This window comes from Elaeis guineensis, chromosome 7 (genome assembly GCF_000442705.2).
Source record: "Elaeis guineensis isolate ETL-2024a chromosome 7, EG11, whole genome shotgun sequence".
In the NCBI taxonomy this organism is placed as follows: Eukaryota; Viridiplantae; Streptophyta; class Magnoliopsida; order Arecales; family Arecaceae; genus Elaeis; species Elaeis guineensis.
The window spans coordinates 70,113,558-70,128,939 of record NC_025999.2 but is presented as its reverse complement, the minus strand read 5'-3'; the positions used below and the strand labels follow the sequence as shown (position 1 = coordinate 70,128,939).

The 15,382-nt window shown below is 38.3% G+C and overlaps 1 protein-coding gene across 2 annotated transcripts; it reads right to left on the bottom strand.

The window, feature by feature from the left end:
• Positions 1–4,990: 4,990 nt before the first annotated feature.
• LOC105048966 (probable protein S-acyltransferase 7) lies at positions 4,991–14,842 on the bottom strand. 2 transcript variants are annotated; one of them, XM_010928473.4, is made up of 5 exons: positions 14,412–14,842; positions 8,868–9,050; positions 6,954–7,250; positions 6,078–6,311; positions 4,991–5,978 (listed from the first exon to the last, which is right to left on the bottom strand). In XM_010928473.4, the coding sequence occupies exons 1-5, from the start codon at positions 14,508–14,510 to the stop codon at positions 5,373–5,375; spliced, it is 1,419 nt and encodes a 472-aa protein (XP_010926775.1). In that variant the 5' UTR covers positions 14,511–14,842; the 3' UTR covers positions 4,991–5,372. The 2 variants fall into 2 exon arrangements, with proteins under 2 accessions (XP_010926775.1, XP_010926776.1); XM_010928474.3 differs by lacking the exon at positions 8,868–9,050 and having other exon boundaries at positions 5,086–5,978; positions 14,412–14,743.
• Between the last annotated feature and the right edge of the window lie 540 nt (positions 14,843–15,382).

Genomic DNA, 15,382 nt, shown 5'->3' with positions numbered 1-15,382 from the left:
TGACTCCAAAGGCACACTTCATTGGGTGAGCTTCATCTAGTGTCGTCTCAACTCTTCGAAGGCTTCTTCAAGATTGATTATGTGTCGATCTGTTTTGGTGCTCTTTACCAGCATATCATCGACATACACTTCCTTGTTACGATATTATATTGTACCTGTACAAACCTTTATAGGTGATGAATGCCATCTTTTTCTCATCCTCAAATACTATCTAAATCTAGTTATATCCGAAAAAGGTGTCCATGAAGATTCGGAGTTTATATGCCGAAGTAGCATCTTCGAGTTGGTTAGTGCATGGTAGCATAAAACTGTCCTTTAGACAAGTTTTATTGAGGTTGGTATAGTCGATGCATATCCTCCACTTACCATTGACTTTTTTCACCATCATCACATTCGTCAGCCAGTCAAGGTAGTGGGCTTCTGGGATGAAGCTACCACCCTTCCTCATCTATTGCTCATTGTCAATCTAGCATGAAGCTCCTTTTCTTTTGTTGGACTAGACGATGCTCAGGATCGACATTCAATCTGTGAACAAAAATGTTAGGAGAGATACCTGACATGTCGAAAACCAACCAAAGGAAGATGTCTGTATTGGCTTGTAGAAACTATAGTAGACAAGCTCGCAATTTGGTTGGCAGCATCGTCTCAATCTGGATTGTCCTACTTGGATCCTCTTCTCTGAGTGGTATGGACCCCAGTTGTTCTGCAGGTTCACATCGGGCCTCCTTGAGTTCCTTTTGATGGTCAAGGCTCTCGATCGGCAGAGACTCCATGGGCTTTTTTTCTTTTACCAAGGCCATGAAGCGTTGACGGGCCATCATTTGATCTCCCTAGATTTTGCCGATCCCATTCTTCATTGAGAATCTCACCAAGAGATGATAAGTAGACACTATCATCTAAAATGCATTAAGCCTAGGTCGGCCAATAATGGCATTGTAGGTAGATGAGATTCGGACCACCAAGAAGGTCAATTGTATGGTTGCTTGCTGAGGTTTTTGTCCCACTATGACAAGTTAATTCTCCTTCAACCAAGACAGAGTCTCCGAATAGCCCGACAAGAGGCATATTGACCTTTCTCAGCTAATCAATTGATAATTTTTTCTCTAAAAAATATCATAAAATAAAATATCGATTGAGCTTTCATTATTAATAAAGATTCTTTTTACATCATAGTTTGCTATCATCATAAAAATGACGATAGCATCATTATGAGAAGTTTGAACTCTTTGAATGTTCTTATCAAAATAAATAATTATATTAATTGCCATTTCTTTTTTGGCAACAGGCTCTTAGCTCGGCACTTTGTCCCTGCCCCAGGCGAATCTTGAATCATGTTGATGATGCTAGCTATTGGTTAGTTGTTGTTGTTCTCCTCCTTGGGCTAGCGCTAATGTGGCTGCTTGATCGTCTGATTTTTTCAATCTCAAACGTACTTCTCAAGGTATCTTCTCTGGATGAGAGCCTCGATCTCGTCCTTCAACTAATGGCAGTCCTTTGGTGTTATGACCGACGCCATAATGGAATCGACAATACTTTCTTTAGTTTCATCTTGTCATCGAGACTTTCATTGGCTCTAGATGATGAAGATATCTTTCTTCCTCAACCTCCATGAGGATTTGGGACTGAGGTACAGTCAAGGGAGTATAGGTGTTGAACTGATGAGGTGGGCTCCTCAGCCTTGGGTTCTTCTATTGACGGGAGGCCCGACCTCACCATGAGATTTTTGGGACTCCTTCGGGTGGTGCTTTTTATTCCCTCCTTTACCTCCCTTGGATTGCCAGCATATAATTGCCGCTTCCTCGGCCTGTGCATACTTTCGAGCATGGACGAGGAGCTCAGTATAGTCTTTCAAGAAGTTCTTATCAAGGGAGAAGAGAAGGTGGTTATTTCATAGCACCTTCTTGAGACCCGACATCACAACCGCTTCATTGAGGTTGCAGACTTCCAGCATTGTTAGGTTGAAGTGCACCACATAATCGCACAATGACTCCCCCTCTTTCTGTTGGATTGAAAAGAGATCGGGAGTTCATAAGCCGAGGCCGATTGTTATCAAAGTGTGCAACAAATTGCCTCACAAAGTGCTCAAAAGAATGAATTGTCCCCGATTGGAGGCCAGAGTATCATGCTTGCACCAACTTCCTGAGCAACGCTGGAAAGGCAAGATAGAGGGCATCTAAAGCCCCTTGGAGTATCATGAGGGCCTTGTAGCCTTTGAGATGGTCCAGTGGATCTAAAAAGTTATCATATGGTTCCACCTGTGGCATTTTATAACTGAGGTGGGATTAGTTCCTCTATTATCCTTCGAGAGAAAGGTGGGTGCAAATTGAAGCTGTCATCATGCCTCCGATATCCCTCCTGAAATGTCTCCAGCTTCTGCTCGATCTCCTGGATCTTCCACTAGAGATCATCCTCGCACTAAGATTCACCAAGGCATAGGGTGTACCCCAGAGTCGAGTCTCCTCCTAAAGACTTCGAGGTTCGCCATCGCCTATCCATTCTTCTGGGTCTTCATCAAGGTGACAAGGATCGATAAGTAGCCAGTTTGGAGTGACGAGAATGCTGCAAGATCGTCTCCAAGCTTCCAGGGCAGAACCGATGGCTATACTATGACAGGCAGCTTGGTGAGTCAGCTCCCACCGATTTTGCTTCTCCGAGACTTATTGGAGTTGCTGTATAGTGATTGTTAGTGCCTGAACCTACTGGACCAAGATGTCAAACTGCTGCATGTCTACTACCATGGCGGGCTAGATCGAACGTGCCATTGGAGGCTTTGCATTTCATTCACCCCATCATGACAATTGGCAGCAGGAAGTGGTAGAGGTGTTCTGCATCTATGTTCTCACCATTTTTTCCCTCCTTTTCTAACAGAAATAGGTGACTGACTTTTTCTCTAGTGCCAATCTATTGCTATAAGTCTCCAGACTAATATCGATCGCTTGCTGATGTGGAGCTCGGATCCGATCTGAGGGTACTTCCTCCTCCAATAACCTACAATGTAAGTACACACTCACTGGAGATGCTCTGGTAGGAGACTATCCGATGCTTAAGCTAGTCGAAGCTTGAGAATATGAGAAGCAAAAAGAAAGAAATGAGTGAGAGAAAGAGTGCAAACACTATTCTCCTTTTGATTGCTTATCTCAAGGTCCCCTCTTTATCTTTTTAAATAGAGGTGGAGCCGTAGATAGTTATGCTTAATTTCAGTTGACCGTTATATCCTAATCTGATAGGCTATTAGGCCCTAAACTTGTAGGCTATAAATATTAAGCTGGTAGGACGTTAGGATGGAGAATCTACCCAGTAACCTGTGAATCATGGTTGTTAGTCATTAGCATTAGCTATAAACATTATTCATGGATTCTGTCCATGTTTTAGAAGTCGTAGAAGATCATGCGATATTGTGGGAGATTTCATTGGGTCGACCTCAAAGTTGGGTGGACTATTAACTTGAGATTGGCAGAATACCGAGATGCTAATTTGATGTGAATCTGAGATCGATTGAGTAAGTGGAAGGTCATAAGGCTCTAGATAGTGTTTATACGACATCTAGATTAATTTGTGGTGAGCTAGGATCGGCATTCATCAAATCGACTTCCATTCCGTGAGAAGATCGATTGTTGTCCAGGATCATAGACTTGTTGTTTCTCCTATTATGGTTCAAATCACCTCATCTCATACCAAAGTGCTCCAATTGGTAAAAAAAATGACTCATATCCCATTGCTCTTAATAAAAAATTAACATAATTCCTAGAAGTGACTTCTCAAAAAAAAAATCCTAGAAATGAATTTTACACAAAAATCCCCTCAATTATTGATTTTACATAATTTTTTTTTTGCAAAAAATACATTTTTAAAGGCTTCTAAACAATTTTTTCCTTAATCTAAGTACCACATTGGCAATGTGCATCAAGCTCATCTCATACTTACAGGTGCAAATGGATCGAGTCGGACGGAGTCATGAATGACCTCGATCTAATGATCCGGTCCGATCCAATTTCTTGATCGGGTCTAAATATTGGATCCAAATCCAGTCCAATAAAAAATCTGATCGGATCGGATCAGATCTATGATCAAATTTTTTGATCTAATGGATCATTCGGATCGGATCGGGTTTATTTATAACCCAGTTCCTATCCATGAAATATGCATTTGGTTCGGATCCAAATCTGGATCGATTCGGATTTGAGTTATAAATAATAAGATCAATAAATAGAAGATCTATAAACAAACTTTATTTGCACTACAAATTTTGATCTTCGTATATGAGATCATTAAAACCCCCATGTCCCACACTCTTCACCCAAGAATCCAAAAAGTTTAATCACATTTTTCTCACTAATATCCCTGACTTGGTTAATCCAAATTCAAAATATTTTAACAAAATTTTAAAAGATAATGATCTAAAAATCAATAGAATATTTTTCCAAGAACAATATATATTAAAACAAACTTGATCAAAATTAACATCTATGTAATATAGGAACAAAGAGAGATAAGAGATAGATTCGGACCAGATCAGATCATTTATCTTAAGATCCAAATCAATTCAAAAATCTCCACAAATCAAATCGGATTAAAATTCAGTAAATCCAAACCCGATCCAAAAAATGAAACATATCCAATTTTAAAATCCGATCCAAATCTATGAATCCTTCAAAATAGTTCAGATCGGATCCACACAAATCAGATCGAATCATATTACAAATCAATCCGACTCATTTGCAACTTTACTCATAACCTTACTCATACTAACAAGACAATTGTCCAGAGACCTTATATGTGTACATATAGCCACAAAAAAAAAAAAGAAAAAGAAAAAGAGAGAGAGAGAACGATCCAAACATTTCTTATTAAATTAATAAATAAGTAGATTTTTTTATGCAAAATCCACCTCAGGCAAGACAAAAATACCGAAAATTTGAATTATTGGGGATTTGCTACTTGGAGCACCGGTTGGCAAGATATTAGCCGCCTGCGTTGCAACAACTTAGACTTACCGTGCAATCACTCTTTTTATTTTTATTCGACTTGAAACAGGTGACTTGCAATGATGTCACAACTTAAAAGAGATCAGGATACTCAACAAAATGAAACCCAGACAAAACAATACAAGTTTTTTTTTTGCCTCGAATCACCACTCCAGTAGTATGTATATATGTACAATCACATCCCACCCAACTATATAAGAGTCCAGTCCTGAAAACCGATGCCTTGACAAATCAAAACCGTTACACAAGCAGCAAGAAGAAGCAAGAAAGAAAAAAGGAAACAAAGAACATGAAAGGATCATATCGACACACGATATCCATGCAGAATACAATGTCGATCCTTCCCCAACTGCTCACAGAGTACCACAAAGACTAACATGTGAAGCATCAGGCCTGCCCTCTCAACTGCACATCCATTTGCATTAGATTGCCGCCTTCCAATTCATGTCTGCGCACAGAAACCTCATCGATTTCCTGCACACTCATACTGCCTCTACTTGCCCCATTCGATTCCCCATCTCCAGCTGCCGGAGCCAATACTTCCGGCGACATCTCCCAGCTTCCACTTGTACGTCCCCAGCTAGACCGCCTTGGGTGAAATGCTGCACGCCCTTCGAACCTCTCAGTTGGGAGGACCTCCCTGCTTAAATCAGGGGAAATATCACCAAGTGCACCATTCTTGTCATCCAAAATGTTGGTGTCACTCAAACCTGCTTGCAAATCATTAACATCTGTACCAGTCCTTGCTTCATCCCATGTCACAGGCTTCCTGCCCATCTCAAGATCACCCACCAATTTCCCCATGTTTGGACTAATAAATCCTCCACTCAGTGATCTTGCCTGTAATCCCTGCTCGTATGGCACTCTTGCCCGGAATTTGTTCTTTGAAGGAGGAATGCTTGTGAAGAAAATTTCTTTGAAATTCACAACAACTCCTTTGTTGTATGGGTTATCTCGTCGATCATAACGATATCTGAAGTTCTCATATGTAGTCTACAAAGAAAGAGAATGAATTATCAAAAAGTTATGAAAAAGATGTTCCTGACAAATAAGATGTCTTTGCAAGAGAATTCTTGGAAGACAAATCAATACCTGGTTTGTACTAATGAGATATAGATGGAAGACAGACAGACCGCCAACAAACCACACACACACAAAAGTGTAGATTATCAAAACAATGGAAGCTGGAGTTTTGATCATTGCCCTCCAGATAGACGTTTGCTCAGCATTCTTGATTTTAATTATATATATCCAGCAGAACCCGAAAACATAGATGCAGAGTAGAGTTGTTGAGAAGACAAACATATAAAAGAAACGGTAGTTTCGCTGCATCAAAACATAAAATAGATCAGAGATTAGCAATATTGCAATAAGATGGTATAGCACTGAATCCATTCAGGCTGTAAAAAGTTCATGAGGTTAGTGGCCAAAGGATAGCCAAAGTGGATCTGTAATTCTATGAGCATAATTTTTTACATTCAGGCCATCTATACCACAGTTGTCTTCATTAGCCTAGTTTAAAAGCTGATCTCACTTGGACAATAGAAAGAGAAAAACACCAAGCAACTACATATTAATGGCATTCATATAACTACAGGAAGAAATAATTGCAATATTGCAAGTTATATCCCATCTTATAAATTCCTAATTACTCCTTTTTCTATTCCTAATTGCAAGTTATTATTTTGTACTCATGCCATCTGAACTGCTATGCTGCCAGCTGTCTTCATTAGACTAGCTAAAAGGCTAATCTCGTTAGGAGGATAACAAAAGAAATAGTATCACTTACCAAGTATATGTTGATGACATTAATATAATACAGAAAGAAAATAATTACAATATTACAAGTTCTCTCCCATCTTTTGGACTCTCAATTATTCCATTCTAAAGTTATCATAGAGTGGTAAAATGCATATCAACATCGATAACAGAGCTTAAGTATTCATATCTAAAACTTATGAAACTTACAAGCCCTATGCATTGCCCAACCCATGGGCAGTGATGGTCGAAACGTTCCACACAGTTATTGCAGATTGAGCAGTGAGAACAGCGAGGAGGTCGATAGAGCATGCATGTATCACAGTATTTGATCTTCACAGTTATCCCATTGACAACAACATCTTTTGTTCGAGGTAAACGTAATTGTGGAGTTTGACCATCCCCAAGTTCTGTATTACCATCAAAGCCTTCAGGCTCTGGAGGATGTGCATTACGAGGTATTATACCCGGATCTCTACCAGATGTGAGAAGCAGAAGAGTTATATCCTGAAACACAACCTCAATTAAATTTTTGTTTCTTTAAAACAATAGGTCATAGCATTGTGCACAACAATATATCATCATTGAATAAATTATCATATATTAGAATCAATCTACAAATAAAATGATGAGGAAGTTTCTTATTAGATACTCAAACTTAGATATGTCTCATTACTAAAGAGTAGCCTCGGTTTATGTTAATTACATCTTGAAATCATCAGCAAACATCCAGTCAAAGAATTGGTGATGTAGGAGAAAGGAGATAAGACCCACCGGAATTAAATTACCCAGAACCAAATATTGGGGATGCACCTCACAAGACCTGAACCGAGAACCTCTTCCAAATAGAGGAAGGTGTGACAACTGGGGTTAAAATATAGTCACTGATGATATAACATAGTATAAAATGTATATCTCCTTAGAAACGTCATTTGAGCTGGGGCTTATGGGAGGCAAAATAATTCATATTTTGATCAACCAATTGCATTTCACAAGCCATGAAAATCCTGGATTGTAAACAAGATATTTAACTTGGAAGAGAGATATGAGGCATGAACTCAAACAATTCTAACAAGTCAATAAGGTTAATATTCAGAGCCTTGTTAGTTTTAAGTAATCTGTTGCAGGGACTGTATGGATTGATAGGAATAAGGCAAACACAAGCAACATCAGCAAACATTAGTTACAAAAGGCATGTTGTTTTGAAAGTCACAATGGCCTCTTTTTCCAATTGATAAAGTAGTTGGCAAAAACTCCAAAAAAAAATCCAAATTTTAGCAGAAGAATAGTACAAATTTTTATTTCCACTTCCATCTTGTAGAACAAAATAAATTGTGCAGTTTACCTGGTATTTAACCAGAATATCTAATGTATGAAACAAGTGAAAATCACAAGGTAAGCAAAGCATAGCAACCATTTGTCATGAAGCAATGGGTGAGAGAGGCTCAAAGAAGCAACTGAGTTCCTCTTCCAACTCCACTGACATGCGATCTTGAGAAATATGATGAATCCAGGTTTAGATGACAAGCCAAGCATATGACAACTTTTGTTCAATTTAAGAGATGTTCAAAGATAAACTCATTTGTCATTCCCATAGAGTTGTTTTCAATAAAGCTGAAGAACTAAGGATAGATCTAAAAGAACATTTATAGACATCTGAAATTTATTGTAATGAGTCTTCATTAAAAACACCATAAACACCTTTGAGAAGAATTGACACTGATATTTTCAGTACTAACTTCAAGTAATTTAGGCAGCTGGAAAACTGAATGAAACGATTTATGAAAATAGTATGAACAATTTGCTGGATGCAAATAAATAATAAAGTAGAAATGCTGAATCTATTTTCTAGCCCATACTTCAGGATGGACCAAGAGTACTGTTATCTAAAAAGCAGCAGCAGTTTAGACCAACAAGCACAGTATATAAACAAAACCTGAGGCTATCCAGTTACAAGAAAAGAATTTACTTAAAATAGTCAATGTCTGAAGAATACGGAAAAACTTCTTCAGAAATATCAAACAACATCATGAGATTATTTGCACATTAAGCCAAAAAAAAAAAAACCTTGTACGAACAGAGGGAGAACAAGCATAATGTATAAGCATGACAAATGATACTCACATATAATGTGAATGCAACTGCTACTACCATTATCGATATTCCCAAATGATGAGAAAAATCATCCATTAGTTTTCTGGCGACAAATACACAAAAAATTGATACAGGTGCGACAATGAGGAATATTGTCAGAAACAATGATCTCACATCAGGTCCAAAGATGAACCTCCCTTCAAGAAAAAATTTCTGCAAAACAAATGATCAGCCACATTACTCATGAATACACTATTAAAAACCCTGCAAACATATGCTGCATGTTCTGGTGAGGAGAAAATGGAGATACTCAAACTTCATAAAGTCAAAAGTAAATCAGTTATATTAAGGCTTAACTATTGAAGCATGCAAAAGTCAAGTTAAAGAAAGAGTATTCCTTGAATAGTTACAATAGCTAACAAAAGTTTTTCTTAAATTCAGGTAAAGTGTATAGGTGACAAAAGTGATAAATATTCTGGTAACTTTTCTCCTGGGGTTATAAAGTCAATTCAAGGACTACCCAAATACTCAGGTTTCGCTCCGAAGTCCGATCCCCATCCGACTGGGTTGTTTAGAAAGGTAGAATCTATGCCCATTCAAAGCAGCAATTACGTCAATTTGTTGTCTATTGAGAAATTGCATAAAACCAATTAAAAAAAAGGCACTGACCATCATGGTAACAAAATAGACCAAAACAGAAACATCTACATAATTTAAAAAAAAAAAAGAAAGGAAAAATCTTCGAATACATAAAACAGAAACCAAGTCTACAAAATGTCCAAAGTCTAATTCAACAGAATTGCTTTTTCTATGGTTGCCCAATGAGTTATACCAATTGAGTCTTAGCACACAAATCCCAAGATACTTCTAACCACGGTTGGCTTGTGCCTTCTCCCTCCTAAAGTCAAACCCATCCAATACCATACAAGGAACCTTTTGGCATTATTGATGATTGAGGAAGCTTTCTTTCTGAATAGGCTGAGGATTTGCAAAGTAATCAAGCCCTCTTATTTACTTGAAACTGAAGTGCCTCCAGACTTGTGAAAACAAAAATAAAACCCTGGACCACCCTTGAGTTTCAATGCACAACTATAGTGTAACTTCATAGGTCTCTGAAACCAGGTAGAGTTGCTCCTTGGACTCTAGACCACTTGGAAGTAGATATCAAACATTAAAAACTAATTTATCCTCTCTCTAACAAGTTCTCTTGTAACAATTTCATGATTCTCAAAGCATTTGTTTACCAAATCCAAATTACCAGAAGTTTGAGTCAGTGCAGAGCAGATTTGGGTGCTGGCACATGCATGCGGATCTTTTAGAGAAAAGCTAGAAGAGGATTTTCTAGGGAAAGTGGGAGGACCGGTTTCCAACAAGAACCCTAAAGGGTATGACAGGCAAAGTAGAAGCTTGTTGCTACTAATTCCAAATTATTCCTACTCGGCAGGACCTCAGGCCACCAACTTCTATTAACAAAGTAGTATGAAAATAGTACAAAGAGACAAGAAAAGATTATCCTTCTACCTAAAACATCTTTGTAAAACTATTTTTTCAACACCTCAAGTGATTTCCCCAGGTCCCCAACTTGATATTACTTCCAAAGACAATCTAAATCTTTAGTCTACCAACTTGGTTAGCAAAATGCCCATGCCCATTAGATACCATGCAACCAATGAAAGATTAGAAAAGTGAGACTCCAGTGAAGTGATAGCAACTAAAAGTCTAACCAAACTATCATCCTTCCATCCCCAACATCTCACCCCAATCCTGGCCTTAAACAAGATGCCACTAAAATAAGCACCTTCGACATAGAAGACATATTCTAGCTAGCTTTATTGGGAAAAAAATATCTGCTGTGCTGCATTAAAAACTATCTCTTAAACTAGATTTATTTGTCAACACTGTCTTTGGGAGAATATGTTTCCAGAAAAAGAAGCAAAAAATTACAAATAGCAGATGTGAAACACCAAAAGAAACCAAATAGCATCACTGATTTTCAGCAATAAGGTTTACAATAATTCATTCCACAAGTCCAAATTAATCTATTTCATTCCATTAATAGAAAGAACCAGAAGAAAAAGTAAACAGAGAAGTAGCAAATTCTAAAGATCAAATTAGGGTGACTTATACATAAAAAATAGGGTTGATCAAAGGGCAGCTATGGTATGATACAGTAATTGAACAACAACTCAGTGAGAAGACAGAATATTTTGGGAAAGCAAGAGCTAAGGTTGCAGATGTGAAGTAGAGAACTATAGGATAAAGGAGAAAAGAATGGTAATTCATAGCATTAGTATAGATATTGCCAGGTTCCACCATGTCTAGCCACTAACGCATGTGCAAGAAATAGAGGAAGATTGGTCGCAGAAATGCTTGTATCAAGCCCTAGATAGGGAAAGAAAAAGAAGTGGGATAGAAAGAAGGAAAAAGGAGGGGAAATAGGAGGGAAATATAAAAAGGGAAGAAAAGGAGAAAAGGGATAAAGGAGAACGAGGGTACTCCCTCTTTAGTTCTATGAGTGATCCCAACCTTTCAATCGTTATTCAGCCAATGTACTATTATTGTTTAGATTTTTCTTTTTTCCCCAAAAAAGTATGCAAAAGGCCCTCCACATCATTAGGAGATGACTGCCTTCTTAGCTAATAACAAGAATATGTCAAACATATTTTAAAATAATCAATACAAAACAGAAGGAAGAATATAATAGAACCTAAAAAGAAATGTATTTTATAAGATGACTTTGCTAAGATCACCTCAATGTTAGTGTTAGACCCAATATGACTAGCAAAACAGCATCAAACATGTTACTGAATCCAAAAGTAATAATAATAAAAAAGGAATGGAACTAATAGCTTCCTTGATTCCAACCCACAGTCCACAACCTCCCTCCATCAACCCAACCCCGATTCCCTCACACCCCACCTGCCCCCTACAAGTTCCAGCCCAACACTCTTCCCATAGTCTTCAATTTCCCTCACTACATACCTTCATGTAAGCCCCACAAAGCCCCTTCCTCCTACACAACACAACCACATCCATTAACTTTTTGGTCCTATAAAGAATTTAGAAATTGAGGCAGGGGTTTTTTCCCTTTCCTCCGTCCGGTAAGGAAGGGCAAAGGAACTACAAAAAAGGTTGATCCGATGAACATGAAGAACTTTTACGAATGATCCATGCATCCTATGTTAGAGTATCAGGCTGCTTTACCTCCATTCGACAAAATGAGCATATGATGTGAGATCAACACCAAATGTTTCTAAAAACTGTAATAATCTAGCTTCAACCAATGTACCAAGTTGCAAGAGAAGACTGAAGGAACATGCTCATAACAAAGCTCACCTTAAGCGTCGTTAGCAGTCATAGGCAGCCACACCCAACAAGCAGGCTGTCAAGCTTAACCATAGGCATCATCTTATAGTCAGCCTTGGTGCTACCAATGTACTGAAGGAGGTACTGAAGGATGGAATTACTTTCATATCCTTTCCATAATAATGCTACCTCATTTGCCTCAAGCACTCTTTTTCCTACTGAACTCATAGCGACCCCACCCCCCAAACCCCACCCTGCCCCTTTTCCAATAATGATGCTACTCGTTTGCCTTGAGAACTCTCTTTCCTAGTGAATTCAAACACACTCTGTCTCTCTCTAAATTTCTACAAGGCTCTTGTAACATATAGTAGCTCTTATGGAGAGAGACAGAAAAAACTGAGCATATATTGACTTAGGAATGCTCCATTCTTCCATGATTCTTCTTTTTTTCTTATTTATGTTCTTCATATTTCTGGTTCAACAAGTGTTGATGCCAGTTTTCTAGTTAGATGTCCCTAAAATCGACAATGAAGTTGCACTAGAAAAGTATAGTTATATAAGCTATATTATTTTCTTTCAAATGCATAAAATTTAGAATTACAATATTTTAAAATAAAAATCCTCCTTCAATGAATTTATCCCAGTCAATATTCACAATTGGAGCTCACATCCAAAAAGCTACTACTGTAAAAAATAAATTCAACCTAAAACACCAGCCTTTTCTCTTACATACCTTCTTCATACAATCAAGTGAGAATTCTTATTGCCCATTTGTGCATTTACTTCATGATTGATACATGAGTGCATGCAACCACCCATCCAAACCCCACCCTTCCCTCCACAAAAAAAAAATGGGGGGGCTGTGGGTGGGGGTGGGGGGAGGAACGGTGATGCGTAGCCTCTTCAACCGAGTAATCCTGCACCTTTGTGTCATTAGCTCATGGTAATCAACTGGAAAATCTAGTAACTCTTCCTATTTTATTCAGACAAACTACCATCAGAAACTAGTAAGGTCAACCTTCAAATTCTATGCCTTATACCTATCACAAACATCCATATAATGCTTCTAACACATTGCCAAAATAAGAAACCCACCTCGAGGAGGGGAGCGGAGGATAAATGACAAAATACCTACCATAATCACCTCACGCCACCTTGCTAAGAGATACGCACTATCTCATAGTACCCCTGTTTTAGCACTTCCTAGCCATATCAACAAGATGTAGACCCAATTACTTTTTTGGCTATGATGCCAATCTTGTTCTATTAGGGTGACATATTAGATGTGGTATGAACTTGTGATTCACACCAAAAAAAAAAAAAAAAAAGGATAAACACAAAGCTCAAGAGCTGACAACAGAATATAATCCTACAAATTGTCCAACATAAAAAGTAATATCATTTGGACTGAAAACAATGAAAGATCGAATAATGGGAGCCATTCCTAGTTTTGTTGCTCTCTTTAGATATTAATTTTCAAATACAACTTGAACCCTTCTCCCTTGTACTTCATATTGAATAAAATTCAGGTGATGTTTAAACAGCCTTTTCCTACTCATTCTCAAGCACTAGATATAAACTACTATATAATTCATAACTTTTATTAGCCATAGACCAAGCAACAAAACTTTGTAGATGTTAAAATTTTGCTAATAATTCTCAAAGCATATCATGATCTTACAGATCAACAACTTTGTATTCCACTAAAAAGGAAAAACACATGCAAAAACACATGGCCCAGAGAAGTAGGTTGCAATTGGCAGCAAAAAGCTAAATGAACAAAGCACTCCACCAGATCGGCACACAACATCAATTTTCCAAATTTCCTAATCTATCAAACTACTGTAACTCACTATTAGACCAACTAATCCCCCTTCTCATCTCTTTAATCCAACCTAAATGCAAAAATAGAAACAAAATCATCTTGCCTGATACAATTGACAATATCCGATTAACAAAAAAACAAGTCGGCTCTTAATCGCCTCTTAAGCATTATTTTGCAGCAACAAATAAGAATATTTTGAAATTCTGGCATCAATACATCTCCATTCAACAAATAACGAAAAAAAAGGCAATCAATAAAAAGAGAGAATCAAATCCCTAAATCCTAACTTCTTCCCCTTGGTCCCCCGTGACAGGAATCCCACATTAAAACCCTAATTTTCCAGTAATAGAAACCTGCTAACAGCCCCTATGTAGACTAGCAAATGAATAAAAGTTTGCTAGAGAGAGAACAAGTTAGAAAGCAGAGGAAAGGTCAACACTTACGTTGCTGCCCTTCCAGACCTCGTAAACTCTCGGCGCTTCGCCGTCCTCAGCGGCCACGGCGGCCGGATCCGAGCCCCGAGGAGGCGGGACCACGTACATTCCTCCTCGACGGCGGCTCTCCTCCTCTTCCTTCGTCCACCGGAAAATCTAGATCCCCCTAGTCCACCCACAAAGAGATGACGAAAAAGAAGAGATCTTTCCTAGGATTTCTGTTCCCAGCCCACCATGGCCGCCAGCCGCCGGCTCACCGTCAGATCCCGGTCTCGGCGCCGCCCAGACTCCGGAAGATAACCTTCCCCTCCTCCTCCACCTCCCCCGCCGCCGCCGCCGCCCAAACTCCGTGCGCTTTTTCTTCTCCGACAAGAGAATTGAGAGAGGGTTGGGGTGAAGCGTTTAGATTCGGGACGAGGCGAAGAGTAGGAGGGGCGAGCCGGCCGACCTATCAAGGAAAAAGACGGGATGATGTTTGCCGTCTTTTAAATGGAATTAACGCGGTCAACCATGTCCAGAATCTTTTACAGATACGACGTCATAAAAATGGGAGATATATACATGTGGAAAACCTTAAGTACATCTACGCTTGTATGGTAGAAGCCGGGTTGGCTACCATGGAGTGCTGTAGCAGCCATCAAAAAGAGACGGCCATCAAACAAAATATATAATGCATGATATGCATCGTCATGTTGTTTGATGACTATCAATCTTTTGCTGATACTCTTTTACGCAAATTATGTGCTTTAGAGGATCTATCCTATGTGTTATGCATTTGATTGGCCAAAATTTGCCATATTCTATCCATGCAGCATGTTTAAGTTCCACCATTTCAAAATCAATAATTTATTAAGAATACATTTAGTTAGTCATTAAAAAAATATTTTTTTATTTTTAAATTTTTAAAAAATAAAAATTAAAAAATAATGTTTGATAACATCATAAGAAGTAAAAAATCAAAATCAAAATAATTACTTTAT